Source organism: Seriola aureovittata, chromosome 7 (assembly GCF_021018895.1).
Source record: "Seriola aureovittata isolate HTS-2021-v1 ecotype China chromosome 7, ASM2101889v1, whole genome shotgun sequence".
Taxonomy (NCBI): domain Eukaryota; kingdom Metazoa; phylum Chordata; class Actinopteri; order Carangiformes; family Carangidae; genus Seriola; species Seriola aureovittata.
Window position 1 is genome coordinate 5,475,785 of NC_079370.1, and position 24,969 is coordinate 5,500,753.

Genomic DNA, 24,969 nt, shown 5'->3' on the forward strand with positions numbered 1-24,969 from the left:
AAAATACACACACACACACACACACACATATATATATATATATATATATATATATATATATATATATATATATAGAGAGAGAGAGAGAGAGATAGTACTCTGCAGAATGAAACAGGAGAATAAAACATGAGGAGTTTAATTCTCTCAGCTGTTCCACAAAACAATCCAAATTTAAGGTCAGTTTATCAGCTGTTTCCAGAGCTTTCAACAACCTGTCATCAGCTGAGGGGGGGGGCACATGTAGTTGAAAGCTCTGGTGGACTTAAATCTTCAGTCTAAATGGTGTTGTGCTCTGTCAGTTTTAAATCACTGTTTCTTTTTTTTTAAATGTAAAATCAATTTAATAAAATGAAAATGACACACGTTTTCTATTCTTCTTGACTTATTTTTGTCTGTAGCAGGTGCCCCGCCCCGCCCCCCGCCGTGAGCCGCAGTGGGTCAGTCCAGATTGTGACGATGATCACATGTTACCGTAATGTGTCTAATAAACTGCTACATCACAAAAAAACTGGGCTTTATTTTCTGACTTCTCTCCCCAAACGAACTTCACAAGTAACGTGATCGGTAGTTGATTAGTTTCGTATCGATTACTGACTCGATTAATCCTACTGTGAATGTGTCTGTCAGTCTGACAGGAGTTTTATTTAGTCTGACGGGAGTTTTATTTTGAAGGGCTTCCTGTTTTCTCGGACAGTTACGGTACCGGTCCGGTGTGGTCCGACTGTTGGAGCACGGAGCTGCTTATAAAGTAGCAGCTGATCGATCAGCAGCAGTTATTGATACTTTGTGACTATTGGTGACAGATGGAGGCCCGAGTCTCTCAACCCGAACTGATTCTGGTTTTCAGCGGGAAACGGAAGTCCGGAAAAGATTACGTGACGGCCCTGATCCAGGACCGGTAAGTATTGATTATTAACCAAATTCATGATTGACTAATTGGTTTTAATGTCAGTCTCTGATCACCTTTTCAAATTAAAACACGTCTGATCAACATTAACACTGACCTGAGATCAGTCCGGATCAGAGTCCGGAGCCACATCAGTCCTGGTCCTGGTCCAGGTCCAGCACTGATGTCAACATGTTGTTGATAAACTTGACCCGTTGATTCCTTTGTGGGACCAGGTCCCTTCACCTGTTTCTTCTTCTGCAGTTTAGGTCCTGAGGTCTGCTGCGTCCTGCGTCTGTCTGGTCCTCTCAAACAGCAGTACGCACAGGTGAGACCTCCACCTGCTGACACACACACACACACACACACACACAGTAACATCACTCTGACTACATCACCATGGTTACTGCGGAGTCGTGCTGGTCCCACAGGAACACAGTCTGGACCTGGACCAGCTGCTGGGCCCGGGTCTTTATAAGGAGCAGTATCGGGCTGATATGATTCGCTGGGGAGAAACTCGACGACGACAGGACCCCGGATTCTTCTGTCGCCTAGCAACGAAAGGGGCATGGCAACCAGTCTGGGTTGGTCACGCAGAAATTCTTCTTCTTCACTTTTTTTTAATCATCATCTTTCTTCTTCTTCTTCTTCTCGACACTTTGTCATATTCTATCCACAAAGTTTTGGTGGGAACACATGCCAGCTGTGTCCCCACATCCTGCTCTCTGATTGGTCAGGTGGTGAGTGATGCTCTGCTCTTATTGGTCAGGTGGTGAGTGACGCACGGAGGCTGACGGACCTTCAGTGGTTCTGGTCGGAGTTCCCTCGACAGACTCAAAGTGTCAGAGTTCAAAGTTCAGAAGAAACCAGGAAACAGAGGGGGTGGAGCTTCACTGCAGGTGAGATGTGAGATCACAGTAAGACTTGTGATCCAGATATTACCTGTCTGACTGTTTACCTGTCTGACTGTTTACCTGTCTGTCTCTCAGGTGTGGATGATGCTGAGTCAGAGTGTGGGTTGGACAGCGGGGTTGAATTTGATTGGATAATCACTAATGAGGCCGCCGCCCCCTCGTTAGACAAGCAGCTGCAACCAATCCTCAAGCTGGCTGAGGAAGCAGCTTCATCACCGATCAGTGACAGCTGATCAATAGCCTAATATTATTGATGAATGATGATGTTCAGGTCTGAGGAGCTCCTCAGTGTTTCCTCTGCTGTGCAGGTCAACAGGTTCTCAGATAAAGGTGTGACACCTGTTCAGTTTCACGTCAGTGAGGCAGTGACATCATTCCGTCTCGTTTCTGTGTTTGTCGTTAAAGCTGATGGAGCTGCTGCCTTTGTGCCTTCGAGCAGCAGATTGTGTGCTGGTTCATCAGGACTGACTCTACATATTAACTACAGGCCGTCAGTGTTGTTGTGTACCAACAGGAAATGATGTCAGTTAAACACAAACTTTGTCAAATAAAAGTCACAGTAAAAGACGAGTGAGTTTGTTCTGATGAATGTTTGTGTGTCGGAAATAAAAAGTTTAATAAAATCATTAAATAATTAGTTTTGTTTTTTTCAGTTCAATTGTGGGTTTAAAGTGATCGACATTTACAGTTTAGTACAGTTTGAGGTACTTTAAATTATCTGTTACTATGGTAACCTGCATTTATCTGATCGCTACAGGATAGATGAACATTACACATACACCTGAACTGGGCACATGAATATAATGAACAGCAGTAGATAATATTAATAATGACTTCACTTCCAGCTTCAACATTCACACTGTAAATGAATAACACGCAGTGAGTCTCAGTTTGGATCTACATACCAGTCACGGTGCTTTTATTTTATAAAATCCTGTCATGATTTATTACAATGAGCTGTGACATCAGCACAGTGACATCACCGGCTTCCAGGTTAAAAACATTTCTAAACTTTATCTATTCATGTCATCAGGTCAAAGGTCATCTGTAGGAAAAGAAAAAAAAAAACAGGGGTCGGATTGGCCGCGGGTTTACCATACATGGCAGTGGAATGCCTCGCTGTGATTGGCATCTTAAACCACACCCCCCAGGAACAAAAATAAATCATTGGCTAACAGGAAGTTGGCTCTAATAAATCAATCAATCCATAGTTAATTATAGTGGCAAAGAAAACTAATCAGTGTAACGACAAACCGTTCAGACAAACACTTATTAGTTCTTAATTAGTTAATTAGTTCTTAACGAGGGAATGGATGTAAGTCACTGTTAAACTCCCTTATAGACAAAAAACATCGAGCAGCTCCTCGTCTGGCCTCCCTCACATAATACTGGGGGGGGGGGCTGTTGGCACCATCAGTTGGTGAGGAAGAGGGAGGAGAGATGGGGGGGGGGGCAGACAGGAGGAGGAAATTAAAGCAACACTCCAAATGTGACTTAAAGGTTCAGAGAAGGAATGTGTGAAAGCATGACTCATTAAGATGAGGAGGAGGAGGGGAGGGGGGAGGCTACACCACACCACCCTGGCACCTCCCTCATATCCACCAGGAAAGGAGGAGCAGTGGAAGAAGGGGAGGAGGTGCAGGAGGAGGAGGAATGTTTGGTCCACTGAGCAGCCACCAGTGGGAGGAAAGGAGAAGTGGGAGGAGGAATGTTTTGGCCACAGAGTTTGACCTGGACCTCCTGAGCATCAACCTGGAGGAGGGGAGATGGGGGAGTAACAGTGAAAGTAGGTTCAGCAGCAGGAGGTGCAGGTATAAGGAGGGCAAGTAGGAATGTTTTGGCCACAGAGTTCCCTGACATCAACCTGTCGGGCAGCAGAGCAAGGTGAGTGGGGGGAGGGAGGGGAGGAGCAGTGGGGGAGAAGGTTCAGCAGGAGTTCAGCTCCTCCATGGTCTGATGCAGAGTTGCCTGAAGCTCCATGTTAGCGTTTCTGGCAGAAGCCAGAGAGTCTGAAAACAGAAAACAAAATGTCAGATGTGAACATCCCATCATGATCCGATTAGTCCCGCCCTCCTAATCGAGAAGTCCCGCCCCCCTCCTCACCTTCCAGGTTGTCAATGGTTTTCTCCAGTTTGGCCACTGAACGTTCAGCAAGCTCCGCTCTGGTCTCAGCCTGGAACACAAGAACAGGTGAGACAGGAAGTTGGCAGGTCACAGGTGAGACGGGAAGTGTTTCACTAACTTTCTGAAGATTAGGTCTCACCTCTTTGAGTTTGCTGCTCAGGTTCTTGATCTCCTCTTCATACCTGTCCTCCTTCTGAGAATACTGAGAGAGAAACAACAGCCAATCAGAGAACCAGGTGCACAGACAACAGCCACTCAGGTGTGAGGACACCTCTGAGCGCTGTCTGAGCTGAGGGGCAGAGTCGTTGTGGATTAAACACCTCAGTCGGTCTGCAGTCCGTCAAATAACATTTACCTGTTGATCACCTGGTCAGAGATCAAACTGTGGCTGCCATGGAAACTATAACCCCCCCTCCCTCCTCCTCCTCCTACCTTGTCAGCCTGGGCCTCCAGAGACTTTGAACTAGTGAAGACAGTTTTCAGCTCCTCCTCCAACACTCGGCTCTTACTGCAGGTCAAAGGTCAAATCAAACAGAGGGGACATGTCAGGTGTCATGTTTACTTCCTGTCTGTGGAGTCTGCTGTCAGGTGTGTGTCAGGTGTGTGTGCCTTGGGTCCACTGTAGTTGTGTGTGGCAGGTTAGGGTCATGCAGAGAGCAGCAGGAGCAGCAGGAGGAGGAGCTGAAGCAGCAGCTAAAGGTCAGGGGTCAGAGGTCACTGGAGGTCAGAAGGAGGAGCTCCTTAGTTTGACTGACAGCAGGTGGGAGGCTAGGTGACCCTCAGTACCTTGTCCTCAGACGCCTGCAGGCTCTTCAGTGATTGGTCGAAACTCCTCAACTGCTCTTCCAACCTCCGAACCTTACTGATAGACAGGTAGGTGGATCAACAGGTAGACAGGTGGAGAGACAGACAGGCAGACAGGTAGCAGGATGTAGGAAGCAGGACATGCAGTGGCATCAACATGGAGAGGAAGGTAGAAAAAGATGGATGCAGTAAGATTAGGGCGCTGTTAGTGAAGCAGTGACATCATACTGAGGTCATCAGTTTACCTGTGCTGCAGTGAGCAGGTTACACAGGTGACCACAGGTGACATGCAGCAGGACAGAGATCTGAACTGGTTTTAGAAACGTGGTTTTGACGGCAGCGAGGACAATAAGGACTAAAGTGATTCATCGTTAACTCACAAGTTCATTACCACCTGTAGAAATCAATCATTTCTAATTATTGACATCAAAGTGAGCCGCACCTGGAGAGCAGCAGCAGGTGGAAGGACTGATTAACCAATTAAAGATTATTCTTTGAATCAATAAGTGGAAGTCCTGACCGTAAAATCACACAGAAACATTTCATAACACGAGACGTGATTTAAATCTTTGGTCATTAAATGTTTTAAATCAGGAAACTGAATCAATGATTTTAAGACTTGAAGATAAAATGTTTATTAATGATGTTGAACTGAAGATTTTGAATTTGATTTTAAATCAATTTGTTTTTATTTATTGATTAAAGTTCATGAAGAGCTGCTGAAACCTGAAGCTTCACCTGTCTGTCTGCCTGTCTATCGGTTTACCTGTCTATCTGCGCGTCTATTTGTCTTTCTATCGGTTTACCTGTTTATCTGTCTGTCTGCGTGTCTAATTGTCTGTCTATCGGTTTACCTGTCTATCTGTCTATCTGCGTGTCTAATTGTCTGTCTATCGGTTTACCTGTCTATCTGTCTGTCTGCGTGTCTAATTGTCTGTATATCTGTTTACCTGTCTGTCTGTCCGTCTCCATTTACCTGTTTGTCTGCCTGTCTGACTGTTTACCTGTCTCTCTGTCTGTCTGCCTGATTGTCTGTCTATCTCTGTTTACCTGTCTGTCTGTCTGTCTGCCTGCCTGATTGTCTATCTCTGTTTACCTGTCTGTCCGTCTCCATTTACTTGTCTGTCTACCTGTCTGACTGTTTACCTGTCTGACTATTTACTCGTCAGTCTGTCTACCTGTCTGACTGTCTGTCTGCAGTATCAGAGCAGCAGCAGCAGCTTCATGCTGTAAGCAGCTGTAAGATATGCAGTGTGTGTTGGTGCAGTGTGTGTTACATGCTCAGTGGTCACTTTATTAGGAACAGCTGCACAGTGTGATCCAGATCGACACCCTTTGTGGTGTGTGTATCGTGTGTGTGTGTTATAAACCTCTCAGACTGCTCGGCTCTGTCTTCAGCTCGTTCCAGTTCTCCTTCCACCATCACCAGTTTGCGAGCCACCTGTCAATCAAACGCAGACAGTGTACAGGTGTTAGATGACTGAACATTAACCCTGTACTGTCTGATACTGACAGGTCACATCTGACCTCCTCATATTTCCGATCAGCCTCCTCAGCGATCTGTTTGGCCTCTCTCAGCTGAACCTCCAGGTGCTCCATCTTCTCCTCGTCCTTGAGAGCTCTGTTCTCTATCACCTTCATACCTCTGGGGGGGTTGGGGGGGTGGGGCAGGTGAAAAGAGAGACAGGCAGCACTGTCAGTACTGATCTCTAATCACAGCTGGACGTCACCTGAATATAACACTTCATCATCATGTCTCTGTCTCTCAGCTCCACTGAGAGGAGGTGAGACAGGGGGAGACAGGAGTAGAGAGAGTAGATGAGACAAACCAGAGACGACTCCTATCTGTACCTGTCTCTCAGTGCTCATGACTGTCAGGTGTGTGTCAGGTGAGTGTACTCACCTCTCACTCTCGTCAGCAGCCTTCTCCACCTCGTCCAGTTTGTGCAGAGCTGTAGCCAGTCTCTCCTGAGCTCGGTCCAGGTTCTCCTCACTGAGCTGCAGACGACGACCTAGAGCCGTCACCTCCCCCTCTGCCTGCCAGACACACAGCAGGGAACAGGGAGCCCACTGTCAGGTTCACCTCTGATCGATCAGTCATCAATCAACCATAATCAATTTCATTTCATGTTTGTTCCTGTACAGTTTGTCTCTGGTTACTTCAGGTCAGACAGAATGTACACCTGTAGCAGGGGTTGTACTACAGCACTACAGAGTACTACAGGCTTTCACCTACAACAGGTGAGCAGGTATTCTTGGCATCCGACACAACCTGATTGAAAACACACAGAGCCACTGAAGAACCTAAGGAATGACCAAGCAGACCGTCCTCCACCTGTACGGGTGTGTGTACCTCCTCTTTACCTGTACAGGTTGTGTGCTGTAGGTGTGTGTACCTCCTCTTTACCTGTACAGGTGTGTCCTGTAGGTGTGTGTACCTCCTCTTTACCTGTACAGGTGTGTGCTGTAGGTGTGTGTACCTCCACTCTACCTGTATAGGTTATGTGCTGTAGGTGCGTGTACCTCCACTCTACCTGTACAGGTTGTGTGCTGTAGGTGTGTGTACCTCCTCTCTGCTCCTCTTCTCCTTCTCCACATCCTTCTGCAGTCTCTCCGCACGCTCTTCGGCCTCCTCCGCCTGCTCCTGAAGAACTTTGATCTTCTTCTTCACGGCCTCAATGCTGTTCACTCCTCCACTCATCTTCTTCTTCTACTGCACAATAAACAGCAGGTGTTTAATGATTATTATAATTATTAGTCTGTGAAAGTTTATTAGTGCCAATGAAACTTTATTAATAAAGTTTCACAGAAACTAATATCTGTGAAACTTTGATAGTGTCAATGAGACTTTATTATTGTAGGTGAAACTTTTATTAGTATCTGTGAAACTTTATTAGTTTCTGTGAAACTTATTAGTGTCAAAACCTTATTTATCATCAATGAAACTTTATTAGTGTCAATGAAACTTTATTGGCGTCTGTGAAACTTTATTAGTGTCAATGAAACTTTTTTTGTGTCTTTGAAACTTTATTAGTGTTGGGTTGGTTCTAAAGTCTGTCTCTGTGAATAGGGTGAGGGTTGGTTAATCATTTCAATTAAATTTATTTTATGTATTTACACCAAAATCATCTCGTCTTATTAATGGGTTGTTGATCTATCAGTTATTAGTTGTTACGTGGGGCTGAGTTAGCATGTTAGCTCCTAATGCTATCAGCAGGACCACCGCCCTGTTAGCCTGTTAGCATATTAGCAGAGCCCACAGCTAGCAAAGACAAAGTGAGCTGTACCTGTGTGATCCTTCTCACCTGTCCGAGTCCTCTGAAGATAACACACCTGCGGTTCGAGCCCGTTTTCACCTGAACCCGTCACTTCCCGGTTAGCAGCAGGCTAAATGTTAGCTGTTAGCGGCTAACGGAGCGGAGCTGCCGCCTCACTTTTTAAACTCAATAAAGTTTTACAAACAGCCTGAAACGGCTCGCGGACTCTGGTGTCCAGGTGTCCAGGTGTCCGGGTCTGCGTGTTCTGAGAGTTCTGGTCGTGGTCTCTCTCGGTCCTGGTCCTTGACTTAGAGCTGATCTCCGCTGTTTCCTGATCCAGCCAACTCCCAACTCAGGACCACACCCTCTTCCGGGTTAAATTCCCTCCACAGGAAGTGACGTAAACTTAGACCATTCCAAAATAAATGGTATTTAAATCAGTCATAATGTTCACTTAAGTAAAAGCAAAGTAAAATAACAATACAACATAACCAGTAAAAACCAATAAAAATACTGTATTCATGCAACAAAATGTATTTAAAGTATAAAAAGTACTCACTGTCAGTGTTGTAACATCACATCACTAATATATTACTGATGTATTGGTCTGTGCATAAAGAATAATTCTTCTGCAGTTGTTCACGTTGTGGGGGTATTGCCTAGTTTCATTGTCCTGCTTGTGCTGAGTGTAAATGTATGTTGACGTTTCGGCTGATGTATAATATAACAGACAGTTGACAAATTAAAGAAAAAACCCAGATAAAGTGTAGTACTAAGGTGTTGAGCCAAAACAGCTTCAGTGGTTGTTAAACTGGGTTGAGAACTGGTTACTGTGAAGGCCACAGCATACAATTCACATCATTTTCATTCTTATCAAATCATTCAGGTCACCAGGGGTGATAGGTGTGCACATTAAATACATGGATCCAAGATCCATTTAACCATTTATTTTGTTCAGGAAATTCAGCAAGGAACTGATGGGGGGTGGGGGGTGGGGGTGATAAGGTGGTACTGGCCAAGTTGGACTTTGGCATCCCAATGAAGACACAATGATTATCGTATTAAATAAAATAACTTTCCTTTGCAGGGCAAACAAGGACATTTTAAGCAGCTCTTCTTTTGACTGAAATGATTTTGAACCATTGTAAGGACAAACAAGATTTATTAATCATTCAAATAAACATAATTTAGCATATACTGCTAAAACAAAAGTAAGAAAATATAACCAATATAAATTTGCTTTTTCAAGCACAACCAGCAAAGGTGCCATTTAACAGTTTTTAGTTTGTTTTTAAAAACATCTGATGTTAAACTAACATACATATATTGACACCACATTTTTCAAAATGAAGGTTATGTTAAACCTTACATCACTTGGTTGTGGTTCAAGTGGTAGTTTACAGTTTGTACAGCGTTTGTCAGTAAAGTGTTACACCAGAGTTGTTACTGAGTAGTTCCTCATTACTTCATCACAGTTTCACAGTAAGTTCCTTAACAACAAATCAGAGACAGCAAGTTTCCAAACAAGTATTTTAATTATAATATTCAAGCCACACACACACACACACACACACACACACACACACACACACACACACACACACACACACACACATATATATATATATATATATATATATATATATATTAATATTCACATCCATGTTGTTTTCTGATGCATTAGTGATGACAACTTAAAAAATTATGTAATAAACAGAATATAATTTTAACTCATCTTGAACGCTTTAACTATGATTTGTGGGGGAATGCAATTACACAAAATACAAACTGCTTTTATTTTGGTAGATTTTCAATATGGACGACGGTGCACCTCTCAGGATATGAAGGTAACAGAACCACCTTCCCTCTGATTGGACAATCATTGTCCAGTTACATTCAGGTGTAAAAATAGGGTCGAAATTCTACTTGTAACTTCAGTGTCAAACACTGTGTGGGAACTTTGAGCATCAAGTTTTACACAAAGCACTTTGTCTTTCACAGTGTCTGTGTGTTACCTCACCACTGGTCATTTGTCCGGTTTTATTATATATTTTGTTTTTTCTCTTTTTACAAATGCAAAACTGGTTTTCATCATTTTATTGTCTTTGAGGGTAATTTGCAACACATTACAACAGAACTGCATTGTAAACTAAAGTGAAACCATCAGCATATTGTGGTTGATTTTACAGTTGTAGAGCTTTGGTCAGTAAATGATACATCAGAGTTGTTACTGTGTTTCCTCGTTACTTCATCATTATATCACGAGTTCCTTCACAACATATCAGAGATGGCAAGTTTCCAACAAACAAGTATTTTAATTATAATATTCAAGCCACACACACACACACACACACACACACACATATATATATATATATATATATATATATATATATTAATATTCACATCCATGTTGTTTTCTGATGCATTAGTGATGACAACTTAAAAAATTATGTAATAAACAGAATATAATTTTAACTCATCTTGAACGTTTTAACTATGATTTGTGGGGGAATGCAATTACACAAAATACAAACTGCTTTTATTTTGGTAGATTTTCAATATGGACGACGGTGCACCTCTCAGGATATGAAGGTAACAGAACCACCTTCCCTCTGATTGGACAATCATTGTCCAGTTACATTCAGGTGTAAAAATAGGGTCGAAATTCTACTTGTAACTTCAGTGTCAAACACTGTGTGGGAACTTTGAGCATCAAGTTTTACACAAAGCACTTTGTCTTTCACAGTGTCTGTGTGTTACCTCACCACTGGTCATTTGTCCGGTTTTATTATATATTTTGTTTTTTCTCTTTTTACAAATGCAAAACTGGTTTTCATCATTTTATTGTCTTTGAGGGTAATTTGCAACACATTACAACAGAACTGCATTGTAAACTAAAGTGAAACCATCAGCATATTGTGGTTGATTTTACAGTTGTAGAGCTTTGGTCAGTAAATGATACATCAGAGTTGTTACTGTGTTTCCTCGTTACTTCATCATTATATCACGAGTTCCTTCACAACATATCAGAGATGGCAAGTTTCCAACAAACAAGTATTTAATTATAATATTTAATTATAATATTCAAGCCACACACACACACACACTTATATACATATAGTACATATATACATGAATAATCACATCCAGGTTATTTTCTGATGCATTGGTGATGACGACGTCTGACGCTCAGGCAGTTCGTTTTTTCTGAACGTACACGGACCAGCAGCAACCACCATTCAGTTCAATTTATTCAGTGTCTCAACTTTGTGCTGAGTAACACTCCTCCCAAACAATTAATGTTTCAGTTCCATTCAGTTCAGCGTTTTAACCTTTGCTTTTACCGTACAAGTCAGACTTCTTCACAATCAAACAGGATCTCTGATAGAGTAAACTCTAAAACTCTGACGCTGTCGGACTTACCTCCAGCACCAGGTGGTTGATTTCAACTGCAAACAAGATGTAGGAGGACGAGGGTTCCTGGAGACCGGCGTGATGAAGAGAAGGAGATGCGAGTACTTTACTTACTGACCATGGACTGCACACCGAGCCAAGAATGGTTCACTGACGCCATCATGATTTTAGTCGTCCATATTTAAATCTGAAATGGCGCCAACACTGACCAATCACCGCACAAGGGCAGTGTATAACAGTGCAGAGCTCCCCTCTGCTCAGTTCCTTCCCCTTCCTGCTCCACCCTCTGTCACAGGTGTTTGTTTGTTCCCCACCATGGTTGTATTATTTCAACCTAATATGTCTTATAATAGGCCTTCATCCATATTCCCCACATCGATGTTTCCACAGTTTACTTTTCTTATGTTGTTATTCATATGACTTCGCCGAGTCTGGGCCGAGAAATCCGGTGTTGTGAGTAGTTTTGCCACTTTGTCTCATGGACACAGGAGAGGAAAGAGTGAACCATCAAACATGAAGTCCAGCTGCAAGTGACACAAAATCCATAAAGGAACCTTCAAAGTTCATAAGCTGCAGCTAAAAGCCGTGAACTGCAGCAGGAAGTGAAGGTAAAAGTCCAACAGCAGCCGTGTGTGAAGTTCAAGATACTAATAAATAATAATCACAACCTTCATAAACATTCAGTTCATTCATTTGAAAGCAATCTTAACTAAATAAAAGGCTTAAAAGTAACATGTTATTCCCAAGGACAGTTAAGTCTGTGTTATCTGTCTTCACAGAATCACAGAATCCTCCACAGACAACACAAGGGCCCTGACTCTGTTCTGTCAGCAGTTGTGTTTCCATTATAATATTGATTAAATGTCATAAGTGACAAATGCACTTTTTAATTAAACCACATTAAGAGCTTATTAGTGCAAATGATGAACTAATACAGTAAAACAGACTCTGGAAGTATAAACTTGCAAATGTCATACTCTAAAAAAGACAATGGCTTGTTTTCATCAATCAGGCTACTGAAGTTATAAAGCTGAAATGACTTTGAGCCACTGTAAGAAATGCGTTACCTCACTAACCTCATAATCTACAGCAGCTGTGTAGTGTAGCTCCTCACAGGTCTCATCCAGATTTTAAATTGGACGTAAGGTTTAAGATATAAAACAGGCCTCGCAGCATCAGAGCCCCAGTGATTGTTACAGAGCAAACTGGGATGACATTGCACATTTTAAGCTTCTCCCTTTGGTTTCTAACTTTAGAGGAGAGTGCAGCATGTTAACAAATATTCACCAGTTTGTACTGGGGCTCAGGAATAAAATGTCAATTCATAAACCCCCCCCCCAAAAAACCCAACTGGTCGAAGCAGATGTCCGTGATGTCCGATGTTATGTTGGAGGTTTCTTCTTGTTAAAAGAGAAGCCTATTGTGGATTTTATTCCAATGATCATGTGAACTTTAAAATGACAATGTAATTTTCCCCACATGTGTTTTAGGTTTACACTGGACTTGATGAAAGGAGCAAAGCAGGAGAAGCAGACAACAGGTGTGAATGGTCGTATTTCTATAAATAAAAGTGTCAAATTCTATCATTTTATCTTCAACAGACAACAAATATGAACAATTCTAAATCAAAAATCACTACATCAATACATTCTCACTTTAACTATATATGTGAGAACAAACCAAGGAGATTAGATGTTCTACTTAACAACAAAATAAACATGACTTGAGAAAATATAATGAAATGAACTCACTCAGGAACAAAGGTCAAATGATGGAGGGAAGCAGCTGAACTGAAGGTCAAACAGAGAATGAGCTCAGGACACAGAACAAAGAACATTCAAGGATCGACACTGACCTCACTCACATTGCAGGTGTGTCACACTGGGACTGTTGGTGGAAAGACTGGAGGACAACGTTTTCTATCTTCATTTATAACTTTTAATTTACATTATTTATTATTATTATATTTTATTTGTTGCAGTTGGAGTGGTGTTTGTGTCACCTGATGATCTCAGTCCAGTGTTCCCTCTCTTTTAGCTCTGTGTTTGGTCTCCACCAGCTCCTGAGGAAAATCTCTCTTTAGCTTCTTAATGCTCCGCTATGTTCAGCAGCTGCTCTCGGACCGAGTCTGTCTTTTTGCTGCTGAGAGGTCGTGGACAGTGGCTACGGCCCAAGAAGTTTATATATTCAAAGATGACAAAGACGGTAAGTGAATCATTATTTTACTGCACAGTTGTTTTTTCTTTTAATGATATTCTTAAAAGGCATTCACCATGGCTTTAGAAAGGTCTTAAAAACTCTTTCTGAGGGACACCTGCAGTGACTTTGTACAGATTGAAATGAGAGGAGTGAAGTTCACGCACCGAGCAGCAGGAACGTTCAAAAGTTCTCCAGGAGTTTTCTAGTTGTGTTTATTATTCTCTTTCCTCAGTGTTCACAGATTCAGTTTCTTGCCTTTTACTTAATTTCTACTGTTGTTGATAGATGATAGTAACATTTGAAGAGCAGAATGTGTTCAGCTCCAGCACAGTCACCACCTTCACAGGTGAAAGTATCGACCAGTTTAACATGAAACGGTGTTCAGTAGGAAACAGATGGAACTGACCCACCAGAACTGCAACCTGGACCAGAACCAGACTCTTCATAGATGTGATGCTGTGACCTCAGAGACGGATGTGTTCACCTCACACACTCTTTAGTGTGAACTGAACATTGACAGTTCAGATTGTGAAGCAGTTGTCAGTGTAGTGCAGCTCATGTTCATTAGTTTTATTCAGAACTTCATTGTTGTCATTGTTTAATAAATAAACCTGTGATTAAATTGTACTGAGTATGTTTTTCTCATATTTACCATCTGCCTGATGATGAATCTAACAGGTCACTTTGGTAAAGTATACAGAATACCATATGTTAGTGTTTGCAGACCGAAGATCTAGTTTATTGAACAAGGTTCCCTGAGCTGATGGAATCTGGTGGCCACAGCAAATTAATTGGTCATTGTCACATTTGTACTGTTTTGTTTTATGGTACATGGTGCACAAACACACAGCTTAGTGAAGTCCAGGCCTGAACCCTGGTTCTTTCTTGCAGTGTTGCATGTTCTCCCTGTGTTTCCTCCAGGGACTCTGATTACTAGAACAAAGACATGCACATTTAATTCATTAAGGACTATTGTCCATAGGTCTGAATGTGTGTGTGTGTGTGTGTGTGTGTGTGTGTGTGTGTGTGTTGTTGTGTGATAAAACCATTTTCCTGCTTTCCTTCCAGTGCATGCTGGGATACATTCCAGTACTTCACTCTTTTTTTTTTGAAGTTTTATGTAATGAAAAAAAGTTTGACACATTTCATCCAGAATTACAAAGTTTGAATGTAGAAGTCACATAAATGTAAAACTAATAAGATTTACCTGAAATTACAGAGAAAGTCTTTAAATTGTTTGTATGGACATTAACCTTTATAATAACAAGCTACATATTTAATTACAGATAATTACTGTCATTTTACACAGATTTGTTTGTAATTCAAGAAAGCACAAAAAATATTAATAATAAATAATATATAATTAACAGATGATTTCTGTAATTTTAGACTTAAAAAACAGAAAATTACTGTTAGAAAACTTGATTTTTTTTTACAGTGTATATCTGCTATAACTGCAGGTGAATTCTTTAGAATTTACCTGTTTTTCTAAAAGAACAAAATAAACCTTCAACGTTCAGATCAAAAATGAAAGATGAAGAGTTTATTTCATGATTTAATGTCCAGAAATAAAAAGACGGACAGCAGCAACATGTTGTCCAGCTGATTAGATTTATAAAGAGCACACATACACAGAGTCAGAGAATAAAAACAATAAACTTACAGCAGAAATCATTTACATTTTCTGATCAGATCTTTATACAACAAACACTAATTTCACTTTCTACTGTTTAAGAGTTAAAAGAAGAAGAGTGTTTAATGAGCTCAGTCTGAACTTGAAACTGTTGTCAAACCCGAATATTACAGCATCATATCAGAGTATTACAGCATCGTTATCCAACATCTCATCTGACACTGGATCAGGTCACAAACTTCATCCAGTTTTCCTCTTCTGTTAAACTCATGAACGACTCATTTGTAAGATGTTTAATGTTGGAAAAGTTAAATCACAAACAGCAGCTTCACCTGCAGGTAGATCACATGATACAGAAACACCTATAAAACCATAAAACTATCCGCTCTAAAAACTCTTACAGGCCGTGGACTCAGAGGCCGGAGACAGTTTCACATCTTTACAGTTACAAAAGCAGAAAACATGATTCAAAACCTGTGAACTGTCTCTGTTTGGCACCAGGAGGATTCATGAGATCAGCTGTTTTCTGTCGTACAGACTTCAGCTCTGTGGAGGGTAAAGTTTTATTCAAACAGTGGCACCTGGTTTGGTGGGCGTGTCATGTATCATGTGATCGACCTGCAGCTGTTGGTTAAAAGATTCAGGTGAAGTCAGCTGATTCATCCTGGCAAAACACAGAGCGCCTGAAACCTTCATCACCACCACCTTCATCTTCATCATCACCACCTTCATCTTCATCATCATCTTCATCAGGGTTAACCCCAACCTTCATCACTGCTGCAGCAGCTTTAGTTCAAAATCAGCCGAATCCTCGAATCATCCAACATCAACTCAACGGTCTCCAGGGCAACGACAGTGTCCATGGCAACAGTGTCCACGATGAGCTGAGATTCCCACTGACCTGGTTCTGACTCTGAGCTCATCTCTTTAGACTCTAACTCCGCCCACTCGGCGGTGGAGACAAACGGAAACAGACGTGATCAATAAAAACAGCATCAAATGAGCTGATTGGTTCGTCCAACCGACCAATCAGTGAGACAGAATACGTTCAGGTTCTATATAAGCCTGAGAGAAACAGCCACGCTAACATGCTAACACGCTAACATGCTAAGAGAGTCTTCAGCAGTGATTCAGTCAATAAACATCTTTTTTTTTTACACTGCTCTTCTACAACTCAACACTATATACCCCCCCTCCAGCCCCCCCCAACACACACACACACACACACACATACACACACACACACACACACACACTGTAGTAACCCCCCCCCCCCTTCTCCCAATGTTACACTGGTCTGATCCTCTTGTGTTTGATCATTAACATTTTAAGATTTTTGGTTTCACATTTTATAGAAACACAAACTTATTTATTTTTCATCTAATGTTCCAACTGTTGAACTACTTTTAGTTTTAGTTAACATATAAATACAGTTTACACTGAGGCTGTCTGCCCCCCCCCCCCACCCCCCCAACTCCATACAGAGTCTGAGTTAACAGGACTGTTCCTCATACAGCAACTAAAGTGAACACAGCAGGTTGATATCCAAAGGCATTCTGGGTAATGTAGTGTCATGTCTGTCTGCTTCATACAAACCACACGTCACAGTCCTGACATTGTGACATCACAGCCACCTCACTCTGTGATTAGTCAGCTGTGTGAAGGTGAGACAGTGGGCGGGGTTTAATTTCTCCATTTGTTTCATCTAACAGGTAAAAGTCTCATGGAGGATGAAAAGTAAAACGTTTTAGAAACAGTTTTATTCCTAAAACTTCAGCTTTGATTTCAAGCATAACTTCTGATCAATAATAAAATAATAAATCTAAATAAAATCTGATCATTTCGGACCCGTCAATGTTTCAGTCAAACTCAAACTGGATTGAACAAAAATAATGTCAGAATTCAAGCTCAGTTTTCATCCTTCACACAAACTGTCTGAGACTGAGTTTACACCACATCACAGACTCAGAGACTTAGAGACTCAAACTCAGAAACTCAGACTGAGACTCAGAGACTCAGACTCACAGACTCAGAGACTTAGAGACTCAGAGACTCAAACTCAGAGACTCAGACTGAGACTCAGAGACTCAGACTCAGAGACTCAGAGACTCAGACTGAGACTCAAAGACTCAGAATTAAAGACTCAGAGACTCAGACTGAGACTCAGAGACTCAGACTCACAGACTCAGACTGAGACTCAAAGACTCAGACTTAAAGACTCAGAGACTCAGACTCAAAGACTCAGACTCAAAGACTCAGACTCAAGGACTCAGAGACTCAGACTCTGAGACTCAGAATCAGAGACTCAGAGACTCAGAATCAGAGACTTAGAATCAAAGACTCAGAGACTCAGACTCAAAGACTCAGACTCAAAGACTCAGACTCAAGGAGTCAGACTCAAGGACTCAGACTCTGAGACACCGAGACTCAGAATCGGAGACTCTGAGAATCAAAGATTCAGAATCAAAGACTCAGAGACTCAGACTCAGAGACTCAGACTCAGAGACTCAGAGACTCAGTAGGAGGCAGCAGCAGGGTTTAACCCTCAGAAATAGAGTGGACATTCAGGACTGACTGTTCATCTGAAGCAGACTGAGACTGATTCATTGTAGGAGCTGGTCCCCCCCCGCCCCGCCCCCCCATCCCCAACAGACAGGCCCAATGAAACTCTTTAACCCCACCCCCTTCATAAACCCCACCCATTTACACCACATGTGGACGGGGCTCCAGCTGACGTGATGATGTAAACAGGTCACATGGTTATACTTCCTGTTTCTACCCTAAACAGCGACATTCAGAAAAGTACGACAGCTGAGATCAAAAGCTTCTGTAAAACAGGAAATGACATCATCTCCAGCCGAGTGACTGATCAGCCAGTGACATCTCGGTGATATCACAGTGACATCAGCAGAGTCCCTGAGGTCATCAGGCGGATAGTGAGATGACGTTAACTGGGATCAGTGCCACACTCACTCTCCTCGGGGATGTCCTGCAGGTCTGAGGGATCAGAGGTCACAGGTTACCAAGGCAACCACCACCAATCATACACTGCACCCGTCAATAATAAACAATAACTACACGACATGCTTTAACATTATAATCATCATTATGAACGAACTTCATCTTTTATAATAATCAATGATAACGATTGATTATTTGATCTGGTACCGACCTCTGGGGCTGTCAGAGCGAGGAGAGATCTTCATCACTTCCTCCTCCTCCTCGTTTCCCTCTTGGACGCCATCTAATTGGTCGACTGGATCCTGACTGGCCAATGAGGAGAGGGCGCAGGACTCCAGTTCCCTGCTGCCCCGCCTCTTGTTCACGTGCTGACAGGTGCAGACATTTTTAATATTTCAGATGTTTCATTTAACAGAAATGAAACACTAGTCATCAGACTGAACTCAGTCACATGACCAAACACTCATCGTCTCATCGTGGCGGCAAAGCCAAACGTTTTCATAATTTAACTTCATATTAACATCATGTTTTATAGCTCGCACAATATCAGACTGTTTGAGGCTTTCAGAGCTTTTTAAACTGCTTATACACAAAGTCTTTATACGTCACAAATATGTTTATTTCTGAAATACAGACATTTGAGACACGTTGATGATATTTTTCTTTTCACTGTTTTTTAAATGTTTGGATTTGTGTCTAGAGACAAGTTTAGTTTAGAATGAATTTATTGTATTTATTTATCTACCTGACATATTTTCCACCCGTCCATCCCCCCAACATACCTGTTCCTCCTTGATGACATCACCAATCCCTCCATTGACCCTCCTCCTGCCACCTTGCTCCGCCCCCTCCCTGTCAGGCTCCTCTCGCTTTAGACGCAGCCGCGTCACTTCCTCCTGCAGCAGCTCCACCTGCCGCTGCAGCAGCTGCGCCTCACCGCCAGCATCCAGCCCCGTGTCCCGCGACATAGACCGACTGAGTCGAGGGCCGGGGGCGGGGCTGGGGGTGGAGCCTTGGTTGACTGTGGGGGCAGGGCCTGTACTGACCGACAGCTCCAGGATCGAGTCTTGCCGAATCACAGCAGCCTGGGGGTGGAGTCAGTGAGTCACAAGGCCTTCGTCATCATCATCATCATCCCCATTATATGAATAACAAAGATGTAAATGAACAATTATTGTGGTGAGTAAACAACAATAGTGAATAGGTCAATGCTGCTGTCTGACCTGTAGGGCATGAAGCTGGATGCTCAGATTGACCAATCGCTGACGGACTTCCTGTGGAGAGGGCAGGTGTCAACTGTTAAAAACTGCTCTGATTGGACAAAAACTGCCTCCATCTCAGTTCATTCAGTTGCATCCTTGTTTCCCTCATGTCTTTTCTGAGCCAGATCACAGCCGGAACACAGCCGGAACACAGCCGGAACACAGCCGGAACACAGCCGGAACACAGCCGGAACACAGCCGGAACACAGCCGGAACACAGTATTTGTATTTGTATTTGTATTTGTATAGACACTGTGATGAACTGGTGACATTATAAAGACAGTTTCTAGTAGAGCTTTTGTTTTTATTGATTATTTAGAGTTTAATTCTCTCATGTTGTCTTCAAAATAAAGACTTGGGTTTCCACGTGACTTCAGCCAGGCTGAGTTCTGGGTAGCGCGATGAATCAAGATGTACCTGCTGATCTCTGATCAGAAGATGTTTCTTACCTGGCTTAAGGTGCGTTCCTGCAGCTGGTTACCATTTCTGTCCTGAGAGACACAAACAAAATATTTAAAACACAATAAACTCAGAGACTTTCACAGCTGGGCTTTTATTTTGATAGTCTCCTCTAACATGGACTCCATCATCAATCAGGAACAATTCTATTCCAAATCTGAACTTGTTTCTATTCCAAGTTACTGTTTCCTAAACTCTTTAAACTCATTTACATTCAATTTTTTTTTCCATTGTTCTGAATAAAGTCAAACTTGCAGCTTTGGTCTGAGTCAAGAGGAAAAACATCAGAGTTCAAAGGTGAGTTTTTGTTTTTTTTTTTACCTTTGAGGAGCTGCTGTTCATCTCAAAAGAACCGTTCAGAGAACCAGAGTCACCATCTGAGAGAGAGACAGGTAAAGACGGAGACAGACAGGTGAGCGTCAGTGTCTGTTCAGCAGTTGAACACTAGGTGGCAGCATCATCATTTCTGTCGTCCTCTCTCAAGAGGAAAGAAACAGAGAAGAAGAATGACTTTCCGTCTCCACGGTGATTGACTGAACACAGCTGTTTTAACTGCTGTGAATTTTAGAATGAGAAAAACTTTATTGTCCATTGTCAGGTGACAGAAAACAAACGAGCGTCTACACAGCTGACTACGTCTCAAGTCAATCAATCGATTAGTTGATCAACAGAAAATTAATCAGCAGATGTTTTGGTCAGTTAATCAATAACTGAACTGAATATTATTTTCACTGTTTTCTGATTTTATATAGACAATTGAGAAAATTGTTGGAAGATTAATCGATAACAAAAACAGCTGTAAGTCAGACACTAGGACACAGCCTTCAGGTGACAGGTGACTCACTGCTGAGGTCCTGGTTGCCGTTGGTTACGGTGGACCTCTGGATGTTGGCGTCCAGCAGCAGCTCCGTCAGTTTGTCCACTGAAACACGAAAAACAGCTTCAGTTCAGCAGATGCGTGAAACTGATCAATCAATCAATCAATCAATCAATCAAACCGGAGGGAAGCTCCACCTTCAGTGACGGAGGCAGTGAGGAGCGGCTCGGCCCGAGGAGCGTGAGGAGTGTCAGCCCTGAAAAGATTCCTGCACGATGAGGAGCTGGAGGAGGTCCTGAAGGAGGAGGTGCTCACCTCCACGCCTCCTCCTTCTTCTTCTCCTCCTCTTCCTGTCGCCTCCACCAGGTCAGAAAACAGAGTCACACGCTCCTGCAGAAGTTCTAGCACCTCCCTGTCCTTCTGCTGGATATCAGCTGGGAGGAGAGGAGGAGAGGAGAAACCTTTAGATCTTGAACAGCTGCAAGTTTTGTTGAATACAGTGTAGCAGGAGGTGGTAGGTGAGGAGGTGCAGTAGGAGGAGGTGAAGGAGGAAGAGGTGCAGGAGGAAGAGGTGAAGTAGGAGGAGGTGAAGTAGGAGGAGGTGCAGTAGGAGCAGGTGAAGGAGGAAGAGGTGAAGTAGGAGGAGGTGAAGTAGGAGGAGGTGCAGTAGGAGCAGGTGAAGGAGGAAGAGGTGAAGTAGGAGGAGGTGAAGTAGGAGGAGGTGCAGGAGGAGCAGGTGAACGAGGAAGAGGTGCAGGAGGAGGAAGTGCAGTAGGAGGTGGTGCAGGAGGAGGAGGTGCAGGAGGAGGAGGTGCAATAGGAGGAGGTGCAGGAGGAGGTGCAGGAGGAGGAGGTGCAATAGGAGGAGGTGCAGTAGGAGGAGGAGCAGGAGGAGGAGGTGCAGTACCTCTGAGTCGTCGCAGTAAAGCTTTGTCTTCAGTCTCGATGAGAGGAAACTCGTCTCTGGATGGACAGCTGCAAAAAACATAGATACTGTGAAGTACTACATACTGTACTACAGAGTACTGAGCAGTACTACAGTACTGACCTACTGAGTGTAGTACTACAGTACTACAGTACTACAGTACTACAGCACTGACCTGAGAGCAGCCTGCTGGATCCACGTCATCCAGGTCCGGCGGTCGTCTTTGGACGGAGCGTGCAGCTCGTACATCTCTGGAGGGGTGGAGGCACTGAGCAGGTACATCCCTCGCTCCTGATTGGCTACATCTCTGACGATCAGGTTAGTCAGAGAGACAACTGGAGACTTGTCCTGAGACAGGTGAGACAGACAGACAGACAGACAGGTGAGAACAGGTAAAGACCTCCTGAACCACTGACACTGAAGGAATCCAGACCAGGAGAAGCTGAAGACAACAACTCCCATGATCCCACACTACTTCATGATGTCACCAACGCTGTGTTACGTTATTGTTTAGATTGAAAGACCGTTAGAGGCAGAAGGTGTGACCAGGTGTGACTAGGTGTGACTCACCAGTGATGCGAAGGTGAACTTCTGATCTTTCTCCTGAAGGAAAACCAGGATGTCTGACATGAGCAGGACCTGCACATCTGGACACAAACACAGAGGCTGATGAACAGGTGTAAGCTTCACCCACACAGCTAGATGTGACATCACAGCAGGTGAACAGGTGAACATGTGTTACAGCATCAGCCTCCTCTACCTTTCATCCTGGAGCCCTGGACCTTCCAGAGGAGCATCCCCTCATGGAGGAGCCTCCTCCTGAGCAGTTCTCCTCCTCTGAACACTCCTCCTCCCCGGACCTCCGCCTGGGCCCGGGGGTCCAGACGGGCCTGGATCTCCTGCAGCCTCCTGGTCCGGTCCAGCTCCAGTACCTCTTTGTCCACCGAGCTGATCAGCTTCTTCAGGAGCTGCAGCGCCTTGCTCAGAGCCTGCGCCTCCTCTTCGCTGTCTGCAGGAGGTCACAGGGACATGGTCGCACCAGAGGTGAGAGGTCAAAGGTTATTAGAGGTCATCAGAGGTCAGAGGTCATTAGAGGTCATTAGAGGTCAGAGGTTACCTTTGGTGTTGTCGAGGATTCGTTGGAGGAGGACGGGGTACTTTGTGATTCGTTGTGTCACCAGCAGGATGCACTCTTGGACGCCATGACGACGCAGCAGAGGACCACGACAGACACGCTGAGGATTATGGGATGAACAGAGACACAGACAGTCAACATCAACACAGATATACCAAGTCTAAACCAGTTTAATCACATTAAACCGGTTTAAACCGGTTTAGGTCTGAACCAGATCAGTTAGCAGCATGTTTACACTAAAGTAAACCCAGGTCTAGATCAGGATAAATTAGAACAACCCAAGTTCTGAATTAGATTTAATGAGCCCAAATCAGACAAACAAAGCTAAAACAGTCCAGGTCCAGGTCCTGGTCCTGGTCCTGGTCCTGGTCCAGGTCCTCACCCTGGTAAACTGCTGTAGTCTTCGGTCTCGGGCTAAAACTTCTTTGTAGAGTTTCACAGCTTTTGGGTGTCGACTGCAGAACTCAGAGTAAAGTTTCTTCATGTCGTCTGCACACTGACCTGAAAACTGCACAACATACATTATAAACATTATATACAGGACATAGATTATATACATGATATATTATACTGTGTATATATTATACACTCTATATATTATATACATTTTATACTGTATATACCATATATAGAGTATACACATTAAAGACATTATCTACTCTATATATGGTATATACATTATATACATTATACACTGCATATACCGTATTTACATTTTATACCATATATAGAACATATACATTAAACACAGTATTTACTGTAGTCCTTCACCTTTTTGTCTTTATGGATTTACAGGCGAAATTAAATCAATTGAAATCATAAATTCAGGAGCTCTGACTTTAGAGACAGCATGAACCTGATGTTCACCTGAACAGGGAGTCAGTCTCCCAGAGATCACCTGTGCTGCCGTACCTGTCGGAGCAGCAGGTTTCCGATGCTGCGGACGGTGAAGTTGTTGGAGCTGCCCTCCATCAGTCCCTCCTTCCTCCGGTTCAGCAGCTCTGACAGGAAGTTGGAGTGAAGCTCCAGCAGCTGGTCCAGGCAGGGGAAGATGGTGTGAACCACACCTGCCTCCAGCATCACCTCCTCCAGCATCCCTCTCCTGTACACCCCCTCCATGATCCGCAACGTCCGCACGTGGTGGAACTCTGTCTGGATCAGCTCTGAAAGACAGGAACTGGTTTAACCTGATGAAGCCGTCAGCGTAAAAGACACAGAGACGTCTCCGTGACAACAGAAACAGTCAGAGACCACAGGGTCACTCATTCCTGAACATACACGTACGCAAATGTAATATACGTACATATATTGAATTTGTATATATGACATATATGTACTTATAAAATAAAGGAACAATGTAAAAATTGTATATGAAACCTAGAAGTTGGAACCGTTTTCATATATTGACAAATATGTTTAGCCCATTTAAATGTGTATGTTTATGTATGTATGCTTATATTGTAGACGTATGTTACATAAATATATATTCATCTATAGCCTGTTAATATATGTAGATATTATAAACAGTCCAAATTCTGAGAATATGAAGGTAGAAATGTTTAAAATGAATAAGGAAAACATACATGAAAATATAGATTTTTTAAAAATGTATGTTGTTTTAATGAACTTGTATATATAAACTAAATAAATAAATATCATTAACATATATGGCCGCAACATCGTATACCACATAAAAATTCATCATATAGATATTTTTAATAAATTTACATAAACAAATTTTACTATGGTATTTTATATATGTTATAAACGTATATCTCCATATATCCAGAGGATGTATATATGTGATAATAAGATAAATGACATATATGGCAACATCATTCTTGATATAGGGAGATATATATATATAACACAGAGCTCAGTGTTTTCGGATGTTGTTTAGATACATACATACATTTACGTATATATATATATACGTATATATACTGTATATATTCTGAATATATACACACATACCGTAGATGACATCCTGTTGTTTGATGAGGTCTTTGTGAAGCGTCTGCAGGAAGTTCGGCTCCACAGCCATACTCCAGCTGTCGGCCTGAACACAGCTGCCCTCCACCTGCAGCTCCTCCAGCAGGGAGTTCCACCACCACTCCCCTGCACACAATACACAACATACAGCTCACATGAGTCCTGTCAGCTGGTCGTCGCCCTG

The 24,969-nt window shown here is 42.8% G+C and overlaps 3 protein-coding genes across 6 annotated transcripts in view; 1 reads left to right on the forward strand and 2 right to left on the reverse strand.

Moving 5' to 3' along the window:
* The first annotated feature begins 694 nt into the window (after nt 1-694).
* Nucleotides 695-2,367, forward strand: pmvk (phosphomevalonate kinase). The gene is made up of 5 exons (XM_056379951.1): nt 695-898; nt 1,151-1,214; nt 1,318-1,470; nt 1,656-1,785; nt 1,876-2,367. Exons 1-5 carry the CDS (start codon nt 804-806, stop codon nt 2,031-2,033), a joined length of 600 nt encoding a protein of 199 aa, XP_056235926.1. The 5' UTR covers nt 695-803; the 3' UTR covers nt 2,034-2,367.
* Nucleotides 2,368-2,690: 323 nt separating this feature from the next.
* Nucleotides 2,691-8,357, reverse strand: LOC130171788 (tropomyosin alpha-4 chain-like). 4 transcript variants are annotated; one of them, XM_056379948.1, is made up of 9 exons: nt 8,034-8,357; nt 7,295-7,441; nt 6,632-6,765; nt 6,256-6,373; nt 6,099-6,169; nt 4,711-4,786; nt 4,064-4,126; nt 3,904-3,973; nt 2,691-3,809 (listed from the first exon to the last, which is right to left on the reverse strand). In XM_056379948.1, the coding sequence occupies exons 2-9, from the start codon at nt 7,427-7,429 to the stop codon at nt 3,727-3,729; spliced, it is 750 nt and encodes a 249-aa protein (XP_056235923.1). In that variant the 5' UTR covers nt 7,430-7,441; nt 8,034-8,357; the 3' UTR covers nt 2,691-3,726. The 4 variants fall into 4 exon arrangements, with proteins under 4 accessions (XP_056235923.1, XP_056235924.1, XP_056235925.1 ...); XM_056379949.1 differs by lacking the exon at nt 4,711-4,786 and adding an exon at nt 4,357-4,432 and having other exon boundaries at nt 7,295-7,438; nt 8,034-8,356; XM_056379950.1 differs by lacking the exon at nt 4,711-4,786 and adding an exon at nt 4,357-4,432 and having other exon boundaries at nt 8,016-8,356.
* A 9,545-nt stretch (nt 8,358-17,902) lies between these two features.
* arhgef2 (rho/rac guanine nucleotide exchange factor (GEF) 2) overlaps nt 17,903-24,969 on the reverse strand; it is a 19,549-nt gene continuing 12,482 nt past the window's right edge. Inside the window, exons 7-22 of the mRNA XM_056381588.1 lie at nt 24,768-24,911; nt 23,706-23,956; nt 23,176-23,301; nt 22,776-22,893; nt 22,419-22,667; nt 22,229-22,305; nt 21,834-22,006; nt 21,641-21,708; nt 20,931-21,167; nt 20,761-20,838; nt 20,238-20,293; nt 19,907-19,948; nt 19,419-19,469; nt 18,978-19,280; nt 18,407-18,563; nt 17,903-18,231 (exon numbers count right to left, since the gene is read on the reverse strand). Coding sequence (XP_056237563.1) covers nt 18,182-18,231; nt 18,407-18,563; nt 18,978-19,280; nt 19,419-19,469; nt 19,907-19,948; nt 20,238-20,293; nt 20,761-20,838; nt 20,931-21,167; nt 21,641-21,708; nt 21,834-22,006; nt 22,229-22,305; nt 22,419-22,667; nt 22,776-22,893; nt 23,176-23,301; nt 23,706-23,956; nt 24,768-24,911 — 2,180 coding nt within the window. The 3' untranslated portion in view covers nt 17,903-18,181. The remainder of the gene's footprint in view (nt 18,232-18,406; nt 18,564-18,977; nt 19,281-19,418; nt 19,470-19,906; nt 19,949-20,237; nt 20,294-20,760; nt 20,839-20,930; nt 21,168-21,640; nt 21,709-21,833; nt 22,007-22,228; nt 22,306-22,418; nt 22,668-22,775; nt 22,894-23,175; nt 23,302-23,705; nt 23,957-24,767; nt 24,912-24,969) is intronic.

Excerpts from the sequence above, each read along its gene's own strand:
- pmvk (XM_056379951.1), top strand. The coding sequence starts at position 804 with ATGGAGGCCCGAGTCTCTCAACCCGAACTGATTCTGGTTTTCAGCGGG. Across the intron at positions 1,215-1,317 it reads TCAAACAGCAGTACGCACAG|GAACACAGTCTGGACCTGGA; the intron begins GTGAGACCTCCA and ends CTGGTCCCACAG. Across the intron at positions 1,786-1,875 it reads GGGGTGGAGCTTCACTGCAG|GTGTGGATGATGCTGAGTCA; the intron begins GTGAGATGTGAG and ends TCTGTCTCTCAG.
- LOC130171788 (XM_056379948.1), bottom strand. The coding sequence starts at position 7,429 with ATGAGTGGAGGAGTGAACAGCATTGAGGCCGTGAAGAAGAAGATCAAA. Across the intron at positions 3,974-4,063 it reads TGAGCAGCAAACTCAAAGAG|GCTGAGACCAGAGCGGAGCT; the intron begins GTGAGACCTAAT and ends CTTGTGTTCCAG. Across the intron at positions 3,810-3,903 it reads AACCATTGACAACCTGGAAG|ACTCTCTGGCTTCTGCCAGA; the intron begins GTGAGGAGGGGG and ends TTCTGTTTTCAG.